General features: G+C 38.2%; 1 protein-coding gene and 1 long non-coding RNA gene across 3 annotated transcripts in view; one reads left to right on the top strand and one right to left on the bottom strand.

Moving 5' to 3' along the window:
• The window catches only part of LOC145934993 (uncharacterized), a 130,550-nt gene that overhangs the window by 106,487 nt on the left and 5,667 nt on the right, over nucleotides 1-18,396 (top strand). The window lies entirely within an intron of this gene.
• Nucleotides 10,346-18,396, bottom strand: part of LOC145934977 (ankyrin repeat and SAM domain-containing protein 1A) — a 46,145-nt gene continuing 38,094 nt past the window's right edge. For both annotated transcript variants that reach the window (XM_083035930.1, XM_083035932.1), the window contains one exon: nucleotides 10,346-18,325. In XM_083035930.1, coding sequence (XP_082892056.1) covers nucleotides 17,720-18,325 — 606 coding nt within the window. In that variant the 3' untranslated portion in view covers nucleotides 10,346-17,719. The remainder of the gene's footprint in view (nucleotides 18,326-18,396) is intronic.

Below are 18,396 nucleotides of genomic sequence, written 5' to 3' on the forward strand. Positions count from 1 at the left end.
GCAGAGAGAGATATACGCGAAATATCCGAATTTCAAATCCGTCGATGTTGTACCGCGGAGTTCCGCGGCTCAACTGATCGCCGTTTACCTCGAAAAGCCTTATATAGGTTTCCCCGAATTTTGTGGTCCACTTAACTAGAAAACCTGGTGCTTATCCGACTCCGGAGCCGCTGCAAAATTACACGCTTCGGCTTATCAAGCCGTGAAACCGGTATTAAGCGTCAGACGAACGAACGCGCGGGAGCCGCTGCACGCGCACGAGAGGAACCTTCGGTTGCCTTCGCCAAAGAGCGGACCCAGAATGCACCAGTAAACTCGTTTCCTGGGGTCCCTGTGTGTAACTGTGTATAGGCGTTTTGTTCACCTGACCGATCACCCCGACGTTATACCGATCAGAACGTCCTGAACGACTTGCAAACGCCGGAGGGCCCTCGTGTTCAATTTTACAAACAAACTTCTGACATTGTAGCAACATACGACGTTAAATATAAATGAGAAGAATAAGTGGATATATGTAAATTACATTACAAAATACCGATTTTAAGCTTGTAAAAGTTAAAAGAATAATTATGGAAAAAAATAATTGTTAAAATTGCATAATGCAGCTATAAATATTCCCTCCGTATTTATCATTATTAGACACTGATGTAAGCAGAAGAAGAACGAAAAATGGCGAAAGCAATGTCGAAGTAAAATATTTATACATAGTTTAAGTTTGTCTAATGTATACAAAATCGTATACATTACGACCCCAAAACAATCTAACAAATCGTGTAATTTTGTTGCCTCGATAATCAATCGCCGTAATATGATATAAAATGACGCCAGTAAATTGAACAATTCTATTAATTATTTAACCTGTATTTCATCAATCTCTCGAGTACTCGACTGCTTTTGAATCACTGCTTTATATCATATTGTAAAACGCCGTTAAATTGCGCGGCGTAATTGTACTCGGTAGATTAAATCAAACATTCCTCATTGATTCTAGACGAAATTTAAATCAAAATCCCATTAGGAATATGTGAATAATTATGTCGTTATTCTCATGCAATTCTGTTTACTATTTCGATACTCGCAAATTGCTCTTTCACTGAATTATCGAATATCGAATTTATCGTGAGAAAGGTTTTTCTGTGAATATAACAACATGATGATATTCTTCTCAGATATGCGTTTTGTGCATTAATCAACTAATAAAACTTAAGACTGCGATACAAAAAGTATAGAATAAATAATAAATAGGAAATATAACTGTATATGTCTGTTGGGAGAAATAGACATATAAATAATATATTTTTTGCATTTTGAAAATTAAAAGTATTTTGTGCAGAAGTATTTAATAAAAAATCTAATTTTTCTTTACGGAATTTTTTTCATGATTCTATCTGAGTGCGAGACCTACAATCTTACGTTATAAAAAAATATTCGTCAAAACGAAGACACATATAGAGATTTTTTTACCGATCTTATATCTGTAAATGTTCTTTTTAATAATATAATGGCGCAGTCATTGCTTTATTCTTCATTGAAGAAACAAAGGCTGCAACTTCATAGCTTCGAAACAAAAGAACAGTGAGAAATCAAAAAGGGAGACAAGAGAGAGTACGATGCCGAGGAAAAAAGGATAGCGATGGCAATAAGGCGGATGAGAAAGTTGGATACAGAAACAGATGCCTGCATTCCTGTTGCCCGACTTCACCCCCTTCAAGCCAACCCCTGCAATAACTGACTGCGGAAATACGACTAAGTTCTCTCTTGACAGAAAGTTTTTTCTTTTGCCTAATCTCTGACGGTTAGTAAATGAAGCTCATGTCAAAATGTAAATAAAAAGAACTTTTTGAGAGAACATTTAATAACAAAATGCTTTAAAAACTGATTATTAATAAAATATAACATAAATTATATAAAAATATTATTCGTGTATCTCTTATTAATATTTTACGACACACAAGAGCAAATATTTATTGTACCGCGAATTGTTTCATATCAAAATTTCTGCATTTCTACAATTTCTTTTTATAACAATAAACGCGAGAGAAATGTGTGAATCCGCGAGTGCGCTCACCACAAAATATCCGATGAAAAATTAATGATATTTCTACGTTGTCAAAGCTTTCGACGATAACGATAATGACATAATTTTGCTGTCGGCATGACATCGCGCTTCTTCCGCTCTTTTGGCATCGTATTGTTCCGCGCCCAGCCTGCGAAATGACACACCATATTCACGCATGCGTCAAAAATAGGGAGATATGCACGAACGATGTAACCAGGAAACGTGCGAAATGACGGCTGCGGATTTCCGCAGAAACAATTTGACGCGTCTAAGAAGAAATCCATGCTTTGATTTTAGCAGAGACTTTCATAAGTTTTTAAACGCGTATCAGTTTGTAAAAGATCGCTTCTTATTATTTGTCACGTTTATCTGAAAAAAATCATTTGATTAAAATATATTGCTATATTATTCTCTCTGTTCTTTGAATGCAAGAAAATCAAAATGCAGTATAACAATTAAGAAATATATCTCTGATTATAAATAAAAAAATTAGTTATCGAAGATAAGGGCTGCGAAATCAGTTTTGATAATAAATCTCAGCTGCTTCGATATATACTTGTAATAGTTACATAATATAATACGAGATATTTCGCACATTTTTCTGAGATCGAACGACTCGGGGCATAATCTTCGTAATCCCTTTTCTCGCGAAACGAAAGCGTTTCTCGGTTGATCGGCGCCCGTCCATAGATACCGACGTGAGAATCGACTGTGCGCCCGTGACGGCATCGATTTCAACTCTGGCGAACAATGTAGGTGGGTACGAGTGCCCAGAAACGAGAAAAGCCCCTCACTCTCCCGTCGAAACTTCGTCCCACCCCCGTACGTCGCGCCACCCCTAACCCCGTAGTCGCGTTCCCTCCGTGCATCCTACGGCGGTTGTGCGCGACGTCGAGTAAGTCAAGCGTTCCGCACACAATGGAAACGGCTTAAACGGCAGTAATTATATTTGCGGGTGAGTGTCGGCTGGATAGCGAGAGGCTGCGAGTTGACAATGAAAAGACGGCTGGAAAATGTACCGTCGACCGTTGTTCTACGCGTGCATCAAATAATTCAGCCGACGCGAATGACGTGAAAGTCGTTTTTGTTTTGCCATCTCGATGATCATGATAGAAGATTCTTTAAAAAAAAAATGCGGCATTTTTGAGATATCTTAATGATATCTCGCGACATCGCGTACATTTGACGCTACAGCATCTATAGGGTTGACGTTGGGCGTGCGACGACAGGACGTACGAGTGTGGTGCACCCCCGCCTCGTTATTAATGGCAATACAAATCTCGAGAGTCATCGAGCGCTCTTCAATCTGAATGCCTTCTGCTCGTGACGTCACGCGGAACCGGGCGATTACTCTGCCGTTCTTGGATGCCTGTTTCTCTCTCTCTCGTTCTCTTTCGCGTCGCCAAGCGTTTCGGCCTCGCTCCCCCGAACCCGATGAAGTTTGTTGTGTTTTTATTCCCGGTGAGTATATGACTCAATCGGTTCGACTTTGAGACCGCGTAGCACAAGTGCGCGTAGAGGCGCGCGTGCCCCCAATGGGAGAACACTCGAGGACGCGTATCATCGAGACCGAGCCCCGGCTCGAACGTCGGCGCGAGCCGGATAGAGAGAAGAATGAGACGAGGAGAGAAAAGGACGCGGGACCTTCAATTAACTTCCCTGATTACATCGTACCCACATGTGGTGGCACTCTTGAAATCCTCGTCGCGTGCGCGCTTTTTCTCTCTCCCTCGACTACGGCTCTTAAATTATTTAATTGCGCCGCGCGTTACTTCCCCACTCTCCAACACGGCTTTCGCGCTTTCTTTGTGCCTGCCAAGCAGCGTTCAAACAGACTTAACCGTCTGGTACCTTTGGATCGGCAATCAAGATGAATGAGTAATTAAAATAGATTAATGATAGTGTCGATCGATATCATGACTGATGACGACGCGATAAAATAAAATATGTGTTTTTTTTCCCTACATATCGTATACGGTGCGAAAACGGAAGTTCGTAATAGCTGGATTACCGCTCTCACTCTGTGAAAACCATTTTCTAAAAATTTCCATTTTAGTCACAAATTCCCGGGGGCGGTTCCATTCGAGCCATCCTTGTGACAATATTTACATGCGACAACCATTCTCGGTCGTTACGTCGTTATTAAATTTTACATTCGATTTTTAAACTGTCCTTTTGTAGTTGAAAAAATAAATAATTTTAACATCATATTATAGCGTCTGCATCGCTTTTAATAACTAAAAAATTATCAATATGTCATGAGAATGACTAGCAAACATTTGAAAAGCTTTTAATAATAAGCACTACAAAAACGCGATATTAATAATACAATTTTAATGATTCGGTAACGTAAAGAAACATCAAGAAAATTATGTCGCGCACAAGTACACGATAAATAATCGATTATATGCTATATCTTTCATTTTCTCAAAACCATACTTTAATCGTACATTATTAAAGGCACATGCTGTCGCTAAAATAAACGCGAGCTGACTTTCTCTGTTAATGAGATGCGATATACCGGAAGTGACGATGTGAAAGGACATCGACGATGTCAGCATCGACCTTTAGTGACCAGAGAACATCGGCTCTCTCTGTTACCATGAATCGAATGATAATGAGATTGTTTGACGGCGTTGGATGCCCCAGCCGATCTTCTCCCTCGATCATCGCCAGCGGCTACTATTCTCGAACTATTCGTGGCTCGCATAGTATGCATATCTACCTACCTCCAACCTGCTACTCTCCCTACGTACACCTGTGCGAGCGCGCACACATGGACACACACTTGCTATCCACGAACTATAATGCGAGTCAGCGGTGCATCGGGCGTCAATAACGAGATGCAGGAAGTGCAGGCGTAGGTGGACCCATCGATGGCGCACATTGAGAGTACAAGAGAGAGAGAGGATGATGAAAGTAGAATGGAACAATTGAATGCCGAAAAGGAGAGAGAAGGAGAGAGAAAAAGAAAAGCTTGGAAGAGAGTAGAGAAGAAGAGAGAGGACTACGTCAGAGCGAATTAGAGTATAAAAGAGAAAGGGAGCAAAGAGAATAAAAAGATGAGATCGAAGATCAAGAGAGTAACGAAAGAGAGGAATAAAAAGAGGAAAAAGAGAGATACAAACACATACACACACACATATATACGCATATACACACATGAGAGGGACAATACAGGTTGACTAGTAAGCTCCGGCATCCACCCTTTTCCCCGAGGGTATGGAATCGGGGGTGAGGTCGAAGGCCGAAGGCACTGATATCCGCCCAAATGACTGCCACGTAATCACCGGCTAATTATCCGATACCCGGGAGCTTCCTCCCTCTCCTCTCTCTCTCTCTCTCTCTCTCTCTCTCTCTCTCTCTCTCTCTCTCTCTCTCTCTCTCTCTCTCTCTCTCTCGCTCTCTCTCTCTCTCTTCCTCTCCAATCTCTTCATCGATGCTTGGTATCAGCCATAGCCATTGCGAGAATGTCAGCGGTGAATTGTCAAAGGGAGGACGAAACGAGGAGCAAAACAGAGAGGAATACTATCAATATGGCGTAGACAGATATGTTATAGACGTATGACTGGTCCATATGAAAAGCATAACTCCTGCATCAATCCTAAATGTCAATATCGACAAACATCATTGGTGACTGCATTATAAATGATGCATGTTATATATATATAAAACATGCACCATTTTGATGTAGAAAACTAAAAGTTATGAAAGAAAGAATTTGTCTTTTCTCATTTTTGACTATGTGAGGATAGATATCTAATAATAAATTTTTTTTTATTTTATATTTTTTTTCCACTTTTCTGACACTATATCTTTATGAGATTTCAACAATATTTTTCTGTTTAAAAAGTGATTTTAATAATAAAGTAATAAAATTTCAGGAACTAAATCTGCGAGGAGGTAAAATTGTAATTACATTCGTAAAATATTACTAGGATGTTTGTAATCTGTTTTCATGTCGTTGAATAACTGCCTCTCTATATTGCTTCATTAATGGAAACTTTCCGGAGATCTCTGTGACACATTGGATAGCTAATATGCGCAAACTAAATAGTAGCGATGCTAAATTCATTGCCGAACATTGTATATATCGCACTGTTTATATTAATTGACATCGTCATTTTAACTAACTCGCTTGCAAGTAATATATAAAAGTTTTTTGGAACAATTTATTAATCCTTGCTCAAGAGAGAATCTCTGTTATAGACAACAATATTTAATGTTTGATAAATCTTTTAATTTAGATACACAAATTAAACACATACATACACAAACACTACAGTTCTTGCAATTTTAGAACATATACATATGTAATAAAGATAGATATTATTATATTACATCAATATGAGTTCAAAAAAATGTTTTATATTAGCTAATAATATAAGCTTTTTATATCAAAATAGAATGACATGGCTTCTCGCGAATAAACTTACAATTCAAATGCTGCAAAAGAAATCCTTCTTATTCTAATTAATTAAAATATTATAATTAATTTTAAACAATTTAGATGACATAAACTTTTTATATCGACATACATTATTTAGAAGCGACTGTCACGCGGAAGAAATAGTGTTGAATATAATTCTATTTTAGTAATGAAATATCGACGGTAAGAATTCAGCTACTTTCTGCCGTGAAATCCAATTACTTACCCAGGGGCGCTCATCGTCCAGGTCGCGAGCCACTGTTATCCCGAAAGATTTACTTTCATCGTGAGCACCAGCGTGGAAGAACCGACCGATCTCGCCAGGTTTGCCGATTCAGACTAACGAAACGGCCGAAAGTCAGGCGCAGTTCGACGCGTTTCATCCTCCGCACTCGGTCTCGTTGCGGAATAATTAGTTAACGGCACGCACACGCATGTATATGTGTGTCTGATGCACATCTGAATGTGCGTCTCGTCGCATCGTTGCCCCGTTGTATGCACCGTGTGCCGCATCTCTTAGATAACATCTAGATCCAGCTCGTTCTAAGCCTGACTGACGTTTCTGTGCAGGCGTGTCCCCGGGTGTCCTCTACGTCGAGGACTTCTCTCTGCCGATCCCGTAGATCCCGCTGGATGTTTTTTTCTCGTCGAACGCCCTCCCCTACATCTCAACAATCTCTCGTTCGAATAAGGTCAACCCTCCTCCCCTTCTTACGTGTGCCCGGGCGCGACGAAAAACACAATTCCGCCGTTTTTCGGCCACGTGGCCGCGCGACACAATGCCGATTCATCGCGGCGACACACGTAACAAATCTGGCCACGCACCGTTTGTCTCGGAGTTTGTACAAGCATTCGTCAGGCTCGAGCGGGGGAATAATATGTGTTGTCGCTATTAAAAGGATGCAACCAAGAAGGTGCTTTGATGTATGATTGGTTTTCTCTTCGCTTCTCTTATTTATGATACGATTGTTCTTTAAATATCGAACAGAATTCGGTGTCACATTATGTTCGGTGTCACAGTAATGCTACTGAAATTATTTATTTCTATTTGAAAAAATGGTAATTAAAGAAATAAATTAAAGGGGGGTTTAATAGATTGACAAAGAAAAACGTGGTGTCCCCTATATAAATACTATCATAAGAAAATCAAACATGACATCGTTTCTTGAAATTTGTTGATTGAAGATTTTTCAATATTATAACAATCGATTATTACAAATGTGTGCAAGAATCACATCTGTTTTGTTACTTCTTGCCAGATTAAGACTATCTATAGTGCAAAGTCTTCATTAAATTTTTCATCAATTAAAGAAAGTAGATAATTTAAAAAAACACACATATAGATAATAGCGTAATCAAGACTTTGTTATCGATTATCTTTGCGATTATCTAAATAAACGAATTTGCCGATTAATTATGATCCAAAGGCGACCACGCTCTATTTCGAAATGGTTCACATATCTATACGCGTACGCATTTTTTTTCCCGCTTATCGACGATTGGTCTATCGGTGGACAAAATAAACGACGAAGGAGAAAGAACGAGAGATCGAGAGCGGACGGTCTGATAGGAAAAATACGGTCGCTCGTTCGAGTGAAGTATTTCAATGAATATGAAAGTGACGGGCGCGTAATCCGGGGCAAATTTATCTGACCTCCTGGATATATCTCCCTCGCCGTTGACCTGGGTCCACCACACGAGCGAGGTGGCGCGGATGGGATGCGGGGCGGACAGAAAGACCCGAGAGAGCCCCTCGCAGTAGATAACGTATCGCGGCTCGCGCCGCCGTCGAGGACCCCATTCGTTTTATCCGCAGCCACCGCGTATATTACGCCTTGCCGCGGATCCGTAAGGATTGACATATAACTCATCCCCGATGACCTTTTTACGCTCCACCGAGGCACGCGGGACGGGCAAGGCCGCGGCGAGCGCGTTAATTAATTTGCACGATCCACGTCTCGTCAGCCTCGCAGATTACTCTCGTCTTTCGGGGAGACTCTCGGTGCAGTGATTCATGCGACACATCTCTAAACATCTACATTTTTTCGCGTTAATTAATTGACTCAACAATGTATTATTATCATTGATCCTCTCTCTTTCTTTGACCATAGAATTGATTATATCGAGAGACGCAATTCTAGCGGTTCGATAATAACGAGGAAACATTTTTTAATCATTTAACATTTTTTAATATAATTTAATTATTGAATAAAAATAACAAAAATACAAAATGTGCATATAATTTTGGCAATTACAATAAAATTTCGAATTAATGACGAGAACAATAGTACGATCAAAGATGTTCAACATCTCTGCGTGGTCGAGACGGCGAGATGATCGATGGAACATGCAAGCGAATGACATTTTCTCGAGTAAATTGGATCGCTCTCGGTAAGGCAGAGGCAAAGACGGATATGGGATACAAAAAAAGGGGAGAGGTACGATTTGTCGAAAGAATAGGCCTGTCGACGGAACGGAGCACGATCTCGTCACTAAAATCGGCAATTTGCCCTTGCCAAGCACGTCGTTCTTTGCGGATCCAAGGTTTTTTGGGATTTCCTCGATCGACTTGCGCGTCGAAGCCGTCATGCGCTTGTTGCACGCACCTGCGTATATATATAACAACGTCACGCACACACCGCGCGTTCGTTTATTTCTTTTGTTCCGCCCCGTAGCTAGGGGTGCTTGCCTAAGGGGGCGGGGGTGGTTCAGACAACCGGAGAGACGTGTCAGATCGTGGCAATAAGCGGGACGAAAGTCAAGGATATATATAGAACGCGTTGTAATAGTGGTGAGTTCGTTACCAAAACAATTTGTCAAACCGAAATCCTACGCAAATTGTATCTCCATTTTCTCTTACTTCAACTATGCAAATTTTACTTCCTTTATACTGCCACGTTGACGTGGAGATATTCTCAAGAAAATATTTCGAGGGAGAAAAGAGAGATATTGTAGTAAGTTCTTTTTTTTAATAATATTTCGTATAATATTTTTTTTAATTCTATAATTGTAGAATATTTCGTATTTCACATTAGCTATATAAAATGTTGTAGAATAGTTTTTGCCTCGTTATATTACATACATTCCACCGCGTTTTGATAAGAACATTTCAAGGTACTATTTCTGAAGCTCAGTTCAAACGATTGTTGTATTCCAAGAAAATTCCGGAATTTTGTGTTTACTACGCGGCCTGTAATTGCATTTTCTACTGAAAATCACGGAAAGTTTCGCATGCAGTCTCAGGTGTCAAGAGTTGTGCGGACTAACTTCCTGAAAACGTGCTGGCTTGCCAATTGATTCTCAGCATTTTCTCGACAAATTTTAACGACGAAACTTCCAGGCTTTCTATTATTTTGCTGCGTTTCACCGGTACGATTTTAGGTTTGTTTGGGAAGATAATAGGCAAGCTTGCCCGCCGCCACAGCAAGAGAGGCCCGCATCGTATAACAATTTACTGGCTAATCGAAAAACTTTGTTAAGACTGAAACTTGGTTAATTAGCATCTTTGCCGAACTGCCTGCTTACCTTGCGGACCCGCTTCGTTGGTCGGAAGAGGAAAGAAGAAATTATACAAAGTACAAGCTGCATTATCGATTCAGCGACTAACAATACCAATTTCACTTGGGAAAAGTTGAGGTCGCTTATATAACACGGCTGTACATATTCTTCGAAGAATAAACTTCGTTCTATATTAATTAGTAAGAATCGCAAATGAATTTTCGCAATACACGACAAATAGATTTAGCGCAAAACGTTATAAGATAATATCTGAATTAACTAATTTAATTAAATAGACGTATATAGAGTGGGTAAAATAGGATTATAGGAAAGAAGAGTATGCCTAGGCTCTCGGAAAAAAATCAGCAATGATCTCCCGCAAAGTATTTGTTTTATTTTCTTCAAGGCGTTATAGATATCCAGGGAATAATCTCTGTCTCATATATATATCATTCTAGTAAACATGAACAATAATAAATATAATGATATACAAGAACGTATGTAGGAAGTTTGCATCTAATCAGGCTGCTTTGTATAAAATAGCGCATTTATTATATGGCATCCTCGGCAACAGCTCCATACGGATTTGTTCCTTTTTTGATTTTAAAAGACACCGACAGTTTATATGTCTTTTCTCTCTTTCTCTTTCTCTCCCTCTCGCTCTCTCGCTCTCACTCTCTCGCTCTATCTTTCTTTATATATTTGTGAGTACGTACTTACACTTGACCGCACAAATCCTACGTCCTCGACTCGTCGCCGACTCGCCGGACTTCTCGAGTGCGCGCGCGAGAGATCGTAAAGCATACATAAATATTCATAGCGCGAAGTTTTCCCGTATATATACGAATATCCTATTCACTTCCGTCGCGCCAGTGTCTGAGAGTCTAAGGCTTGTCGAGTCGACGTCAAGGAGGACCGACGTCGTCGGGGTCGCATATTGCACGGTTCTACGACTAGCGAGTACACTCCCTGCTTTATTGTTCCATCGTGAATCTTGAGAATATACATACAACGATCAAGCCACTCCTGTTCCCTGCCACATTAAATCATAAATAACCCGAGATTGAGCACCGCAAGCGTTTTGACATCTATAACGAAGGAAAAGGTGAAAATATAATATAAATTATTATGTATTTGATCTCACTTGATTTAATTAAAATTAGATACTTTCAATTTTGCGTCTGCATTATCCTGTGATATGAACGCAAATTATATATAATTAATTACCAATTCCACATTTGAAAATTGTATGCTTTCATAAACCTAGGTCACGCCTTGGCATCTCACACACAAGCTTCTATTTTATTATCTCTCACATTCCTTCCTTTTTCTGTCAATTACATATATCATAAAGCCACAATAGATATGATATTTTTTATAGACAAATTTTTAATAAATGGTGTGGAAGACATAGAAAATCTGCACTATAAAAATCGACAGTTTCAACGATGACGTAAATGTAATTAAACGACAATTGCAGTTGAGTTGTTTTTCTAAAAGTCTTTATTGCAAATTCACGTTATTGTCAAGATCTTATCTCATGAATGATTATGATTACATATATGATTACGACATAATCATATATGAGCGTACGATACGTGGATGACTTGTAAAAAAACTTATTATTTCCTTCAACGGCGCGTAATAAGTGGCGAATGCAAGATGAGTGATTTTCATTCGGCTTTTCTACATCTAATACAAATATCCGATGTGTCTGTGTCTATCTGTTAACTATTTATTACCATCTTTTTCATGGTAAGCATTACAATTATTTATTAAGTTCGACGAATACACCGTACATGTATTAATACATTGCTTTCTAGTCTGTCTACAATATATGAACTGTTTTGAGAAAAATTATTTAATTGAAGTAATTGAGCTAAAAAAACTTAAATTATTGATTTCTTGTCTTTTTTAAATACATCCAGAAAGAAAGAGGAAGATAAATAGAGAGGAAAAGAGAAAAAAAAAGAGAAATTGTTTAAATTTCAATTAATTAATTTAAACTAATATTTATGAGAACCATGTGTGTGAGATACAAAGCAAAGTTATATCCAATTTTTTTCGAATGTCCCATCGCGCAACATTCGATACCAGAGATTTGTCTACTCTTCCGTTCCAGCAATCATAGCATTTCGCGCCGTGACATTTCGACTTTTAAATCGCTTTTGGTTCACTTATTTTACATTTACTCTCGCCCCCGCTATGTACACTTCTACATATGCGTATGTGTGAAGATTCATCTTCCACATTTTGTTCCTCTGTGGCCCAATTATTCCGTTCGCTTTTAAAAGGATACAATTTCACTTCGTCTCGGTTATTCTTTTAATATAATCTTGAACATATTTAGAAGATACAAGCCACTGCAAAACGCCTGATTCCTCTAATGAGAAATTCTATCAAAGATGGGAAAATTTACAGAGTATAGCTTAGCATTAATAGAGAATAGCGCTAATAAAAAGTTATTTCAACATGTACATGTGCAACGACCTAGATGATTACAAATAGGTAGATCACGTGTTTTATTATCTTATGCAAGCGATAAATATATAAAGCCTTCGTAGATATCAATTTAAAAACAACTATTGTCATAGTCGATTAAATTATTATTGCAAAAGGAATAATTATTAATTTTAACGCTGTATTAACGAGTGTAATTGTTTGTCTATTTATTTCGGCAGTGAAAAATATTTTTAACTTGGCATTTGTTGCCAATTTTATTGCAAGAACGACAATTGTATTCGAGGAGATTCTACGCGCACATTTTATCGTTGAATTTCACATTGTAAATCTACGTATGAGTAATCACGATATGAATGAGAATCGAGGAAAATATTTATGAAATATTTAACAAACGGCTAACGAATAATAGTACGTTACATTAATAAAGATGAATACGAGTCTTAAAAGCGCTAAATCCTCCGCTTTGAGTTTTTATTTTTCATACATCTTAAGAGTATAGGTATAGAAGATCGATCGATATATTATGCTGGAATTGAATGGAGAGATGAAATCAATGAAACATGATTCTCTTAATTAAAAATTGACGGCACCAAGAATTAGATCAAGCTGTATAAAATTATCAAAATTATCGAATATAAACTTATCAAAATTATATCTGTCTCAATTCCTGAAAAGATCGATATTTGTGCGCTTGACAAAGTGCCAGACACGAGTGCATACGTACACAATTACCCCTCTGCTAGTTAATGATTAACGGCGTACTCTCCCTCGATAACGTGCCGTCGACTATGCGGAATTAAAGTTCAGCTTCCAGCCAGCTAGTCGTTATACGAGTGGAAAACGACCAAAGAACAAAGAAAATTAGCGTTCGCGAAAAATGTAAAAACATCTATTTATGTATATATGTATGTATGTATGTGCGAGTGTTTTGTGTCTCGTGGAATGCTGCTCTTTTTGCTGAGCCACATCTTGTGTGTGTGTGTATATGTATGTGTGTGTGCGCGCGTATCCTATACATCCTATACATTCATCTCGCTTCACGAACTCTTACTGGCGCAGGTACGCGGTTAATACCGGGGACTATATCATATTTTTCGGAATTAATAACTTTCCGGGACTAGATCGGACTCGTAGATTTCGTATATTAAAAAGTACGGAAGTTCGTGCTCCGAAATATTAACTCCCGGCTTTAATATCCCTGTTTGCGCGAAAATCAGGAACAGTTGCATTTCGTGTGTAACGATCCGCGAAATGCACCCAACTACGGCCTTAAAAGCGCACGAATTCGCGCTCGCGACCGAAACGAAAGTAATATCGACAACTGTACACAGATATTTTTTTTTTCAACAACCATACAAAGGACTTGCAGATACGCTACCACCGGAATCAGTTTACAACGAGAGATGCACATTTATGTATAGAATTAAACCGCTATTGTCGAATCCGTGCTGTATAATCCGCGTTTTTAGAATCGTCGGTCTTATTACATATATGTTATCTATAAAATAACAACGTTTATAACAAAAAAATCATGTTTTTTATTGTCGGCATTCGGTGAATAACAAAAAATATACACAAATAATAAGTTCATAAATAACGATATATAGTCATGATATATAATTGTTAGAAAATGTCGTTTTATGTGTGTGATGCTGCTTATATATCTAAAACCTCTATTCAAAGGAATCTAAATACATTTCAGCAAATTGCACTCTGTTGCAGAACCTTTGTAGAGTTAACCGACGACGCGTCAAAATGCATTTGCTATGCAAATTTGATTGGCGTAAAGCAAACGAAACTCTCACGTTTATTGACATGCATGCGATAAATACATTCGATTATGTAATTATATACAATACCACATCCATATAAAATTAGTATACATATATATGAACTTTAAAAATGGCGCTATTAATAATCATTATAGTATCAATTCTGTTAAAATTATGTGCAACAAAACTTTATATGCAAGTTATAAATCATAAAAAAAATTTAACAATAAATCATATTAAAGAGTAATTGCTATATGCTATGATAATCATCAAATGTACAAATCACAATAATAAAAATGATCACTCACAATCTCTTTGGTATTAATGGAAGAAACTGATTCGCGGTGGTCCGTGTAATTTCCTATATGTATGTATATATGTACATATATGCTAAAAATCATACTATATAATATTGACAGCACAAATATCTTATGCCGCTATCGGTACCAATGGGCACAAGGTTGAACTCCATGCCTTTGTGAAAAACCGCAGTGGCAAGATGCACTTCCCCTAATATTCTAACGATAATCCATAACGAGCAAAATGTTTCCGCTTGTTCTTGCTTGGTCCGAGAATCAATCTTTTCTTTTTTTGTGCGATTTGCGTTTTACTATTTCTTAAAACCCATCGCGATAGAGAAATCAATATCGATTTCAATGTCTCAACGAATTTGCCTTCCGGATAAATCACTATAAATAGATTGCGTATATATAAACAAAAAAAAAATGAGACGAGGAATAATAATATGTATATACGAGTCTTGTAATATTCATATTAATAATTCACGCCATTAATATATATGCTTTTTATTCCTATTAATATTTCTTATTTTATATATTATTATTGATCGGCGGTTTAAACCTCTTACGATAACGTGCATTTGATATATAAAAAATGAGCAAAGAAAGAAAAATTACATATATTTACTCTATTATTATTTTCTTCCTCTTATGAAATATTTTTTACCGGAAGACAAACAGTGAAATCGAATTGAAAGTGTACGCGATAGGCTCGCGCATTGGCACTATTAATTGCTTTGCGCGAATTCACACACGAACAAATCGATTGAATTCGTTCGCTGTCGCGGAAAAATTATCGCGCGATTATCAGTAACAATCTACGTACATGCTACGTACCTGCTTCTCTCCTCCTTGTTTCTTATACATCGTATATCGTTAAATGGTACCTATCGCGCGACACATCGATACATGCTCCCTACCGACACTACTCACTAAACATAGCTGCTACATGAATACATCAAATGCGTAGAATACTTAATTATCTGTCTCGCGAAAAAGGAAATTCCAAATCGTCGATGTTCACATTTATCTTGTATATACCTTAATTGTTAACGAATATAATGAATTATGTTGTAAACGTGACAAAGTGTGCGTATGCTATCGAGGTGATGATGGTGTATCATTTTGGCAGTTTGTCGTTTTTTCTTTCCCTCTCTGACGGCTCTCAATTGTGCTTAATAAGTTTCATTAATCATCTGTCTTTCTGTCATATTCATATAGCCTCTTTCATAAATTTATATCTATATATGTGCATATTTATATTATGCTTCTTTGGTAAAGATGAAAAAAAAATTAACGAAGAGGGTGTATGTGTGTCTAATTATAAGTATATATAAAATTTCGTTTCGCTGTAATTTCTTTTCGTTATATGTCATGTCGAATGGAATATATCGTTAAATAGATATTGTAAGATAATTACCCAGTTTTTTTTAGGCCCGCACGTTGTACATAAAAGCGGAACAATATCCATGTTACGCACAACGTTACCAATATAATGTCGTATTATTATCGGATTCGCGCGAACCGATAATCTTAGTCAACTAGTTTCGATTCTATCGAATCTCTATCTTTTCTAGATTATATATTTTTAATCATATTGTAGGTGAAGAGAGAGAAGAGAAAGTCAGTTAATTATACTTTTTTTTTTTTTGCTAACTAAGAGTGACATAGAGTTGAGACATTTTGAATCACGATCAATCGCGATACATCTAAGGAGCGTTTTTCTCGTTTTTTTTTTTTTTTTTTTTTTTTTTTTCGACGAGTAACATTCGAATATCAAATAGGAGGTCGGTAGATATTTGACGTTACGCTCGCGTTTATTTCACCCATGTTCACGAGCTTCGCCCCGCGAATAAATATATTAAAATGCTTCTCTTTTCGATTCAGTTTTCCATCTATATTGTATAAATTACACTAAAAACACGAAATATAAAACGAGATAAGGACCCTCAGTCTTGAAGAATCTTGAAACGATTGTAACTCGAAATCGGAACTTGGGATCGGGGAAGGATGAAAGAGAATCACGTAGGGAACAGGAGAGGGAGAGGGGAAGAGTACGGAACGGATTCGTTGGTCATCGTTTTATGAGGGATCAATATTTTTTGAGCATATTTGTTACCACGTCGCACTTTTTCCTTTATGTCGTCTTTTCCTTTCCTGTGTGGTCCACTAACAAATATCAACGCTACGAATAGCATTTTTTTCCCGAGATAAATAAAACGATCGATTCATACATCGGACGAAAATCGCATACAAACCGCCGAGCGTAATCGCGACAGATTAAAGCTGCACATTGAAAATTGCACATCCATTATTATAGCGATTTCACGCCTCGCTAGATAATATCGTAGCGAGCGTATCTTTCACGCTCACTCTTCTTTATCATTAAATCGTGACATAATAATACTGCTTACTATAACGACACGTCGTAAGGAAGAAAGATCTAATGCATCGTCCGCCGGAAGTATCTCCAGCGAGCGATCAATTAGCTGCCTCGATGAATCACTTTGGCCAATGCACACCTCGCGCAGTTCATGATCACAGTATCACTGTTGTAAAATCAGTCGAGTATCAACTTGAAGAATATAGCGACGGCGCTACTTACCTTCGTCATTCTCGAGGCCATATGTGTCATTCGTTAAATCCCGTAATAACTGAACACTTCCTCTTTTGACGATAAATGTGTGTATGTGTACATACACACGTCACCATAAATACGTATGTATCCGTCACTGGAAAAGTGACGGAATCAAATCCAGTCGGATAAAAAGTGATAAAAGATATTTCTGGCAAAGACGTTTCTTCTTACGCGTTAAGGAACCATACTAATTGCTAATTGTATAATATCAGGAATCGACCGAGAGAATATCGTTTACATTTCTGCAATCGTTATTAATCCCAAAGTCGCACGAGTCGCGTATCTATATAAATGATACTTTGCTTAACTGTTTACGCGAAGTTTGCGAGTAATAACCGAAATGTAACGTTTCACATGACATCGTAAATGTCGAATATGCTACTAAATTGAAAAGTCGAAAAGTTGTTACGACAGTTACTTCTATTGTGTATGCAATTCCTATCGGGAATGGGAATTTAGAAGTAGAAGATTTCTGTCATTTGTATCGAAGCGAAGGCGACGTGACGAATCGAATCGCTACGCGATTATACGATCGCAACGTATTTCAATTCGAGGTACAACTTAGAGTTCCTCGGAGAGCGCGATCGGAGCTCTAGAACCGGGCTTCATATCCTTCACTCCGATACCAATGTCGTCTACCGGCGCCGGTGCTAACTTCAATTGATTACCGTTTACCTTCATGTCGTTGACGGAATGAGAACGGCCATGGGTGACCAAGGGCTTAGTGGTCTGATTAGTGGTGCTGTTCGAGTTAGAGCTGGTGATCGAATTCGTGCTGGGGCTCGAGGCAGAATTCGAGCTTGGATTGCAGTTCGCGGTGGTCGTCGAGCTGGAACTGGAATTGGAGTTACTATCCTGCGTTGGATTTGGATTAACGGTATGGAGATTCGGATTCGGTATGGACTTTGATCGCGATTTCATCTTGGGATTCGCGCACGCCGTAGAATTGAGAGCCGTAGTGTGATCCGTGTCTCGACTGATGGGATCGGATGCGGAATCAGGAGACACGGACATTTTGGTCGTCGACTTCGACGATCCGGCAAGCGTTGTTAGTTGATTGGCAGATTGAGATCGAATCGCGTGGCCACCGATCTTGTCCCTTAATGCCATTTGATAAGCTACCTCGAAAGCCTGACCCAAAGTCAATATGACCTCTGTCGCTTGATCCTGTAACCGAATAGTTGCGCTCCGTACGTGCATTCGCAATAAATCAAATAATAAAAACTATGCAGTATAAA

Source organism: Prenolepis imparis, unplaced genomic scaffold, assembly GCF_030444845.1.
Source record: "Prenolepis imparis isolate NDT839.2.m4 unplaced genomic scaffold, iyPreImpa1.0 SCAF_4, whole genome shotgun sequence".
NCBI lineage: Eukaryota > Metazoa > Arthropoda > Insecta > Hymenoptera > Formicidae > Prenolepis > Prenolepis imparis.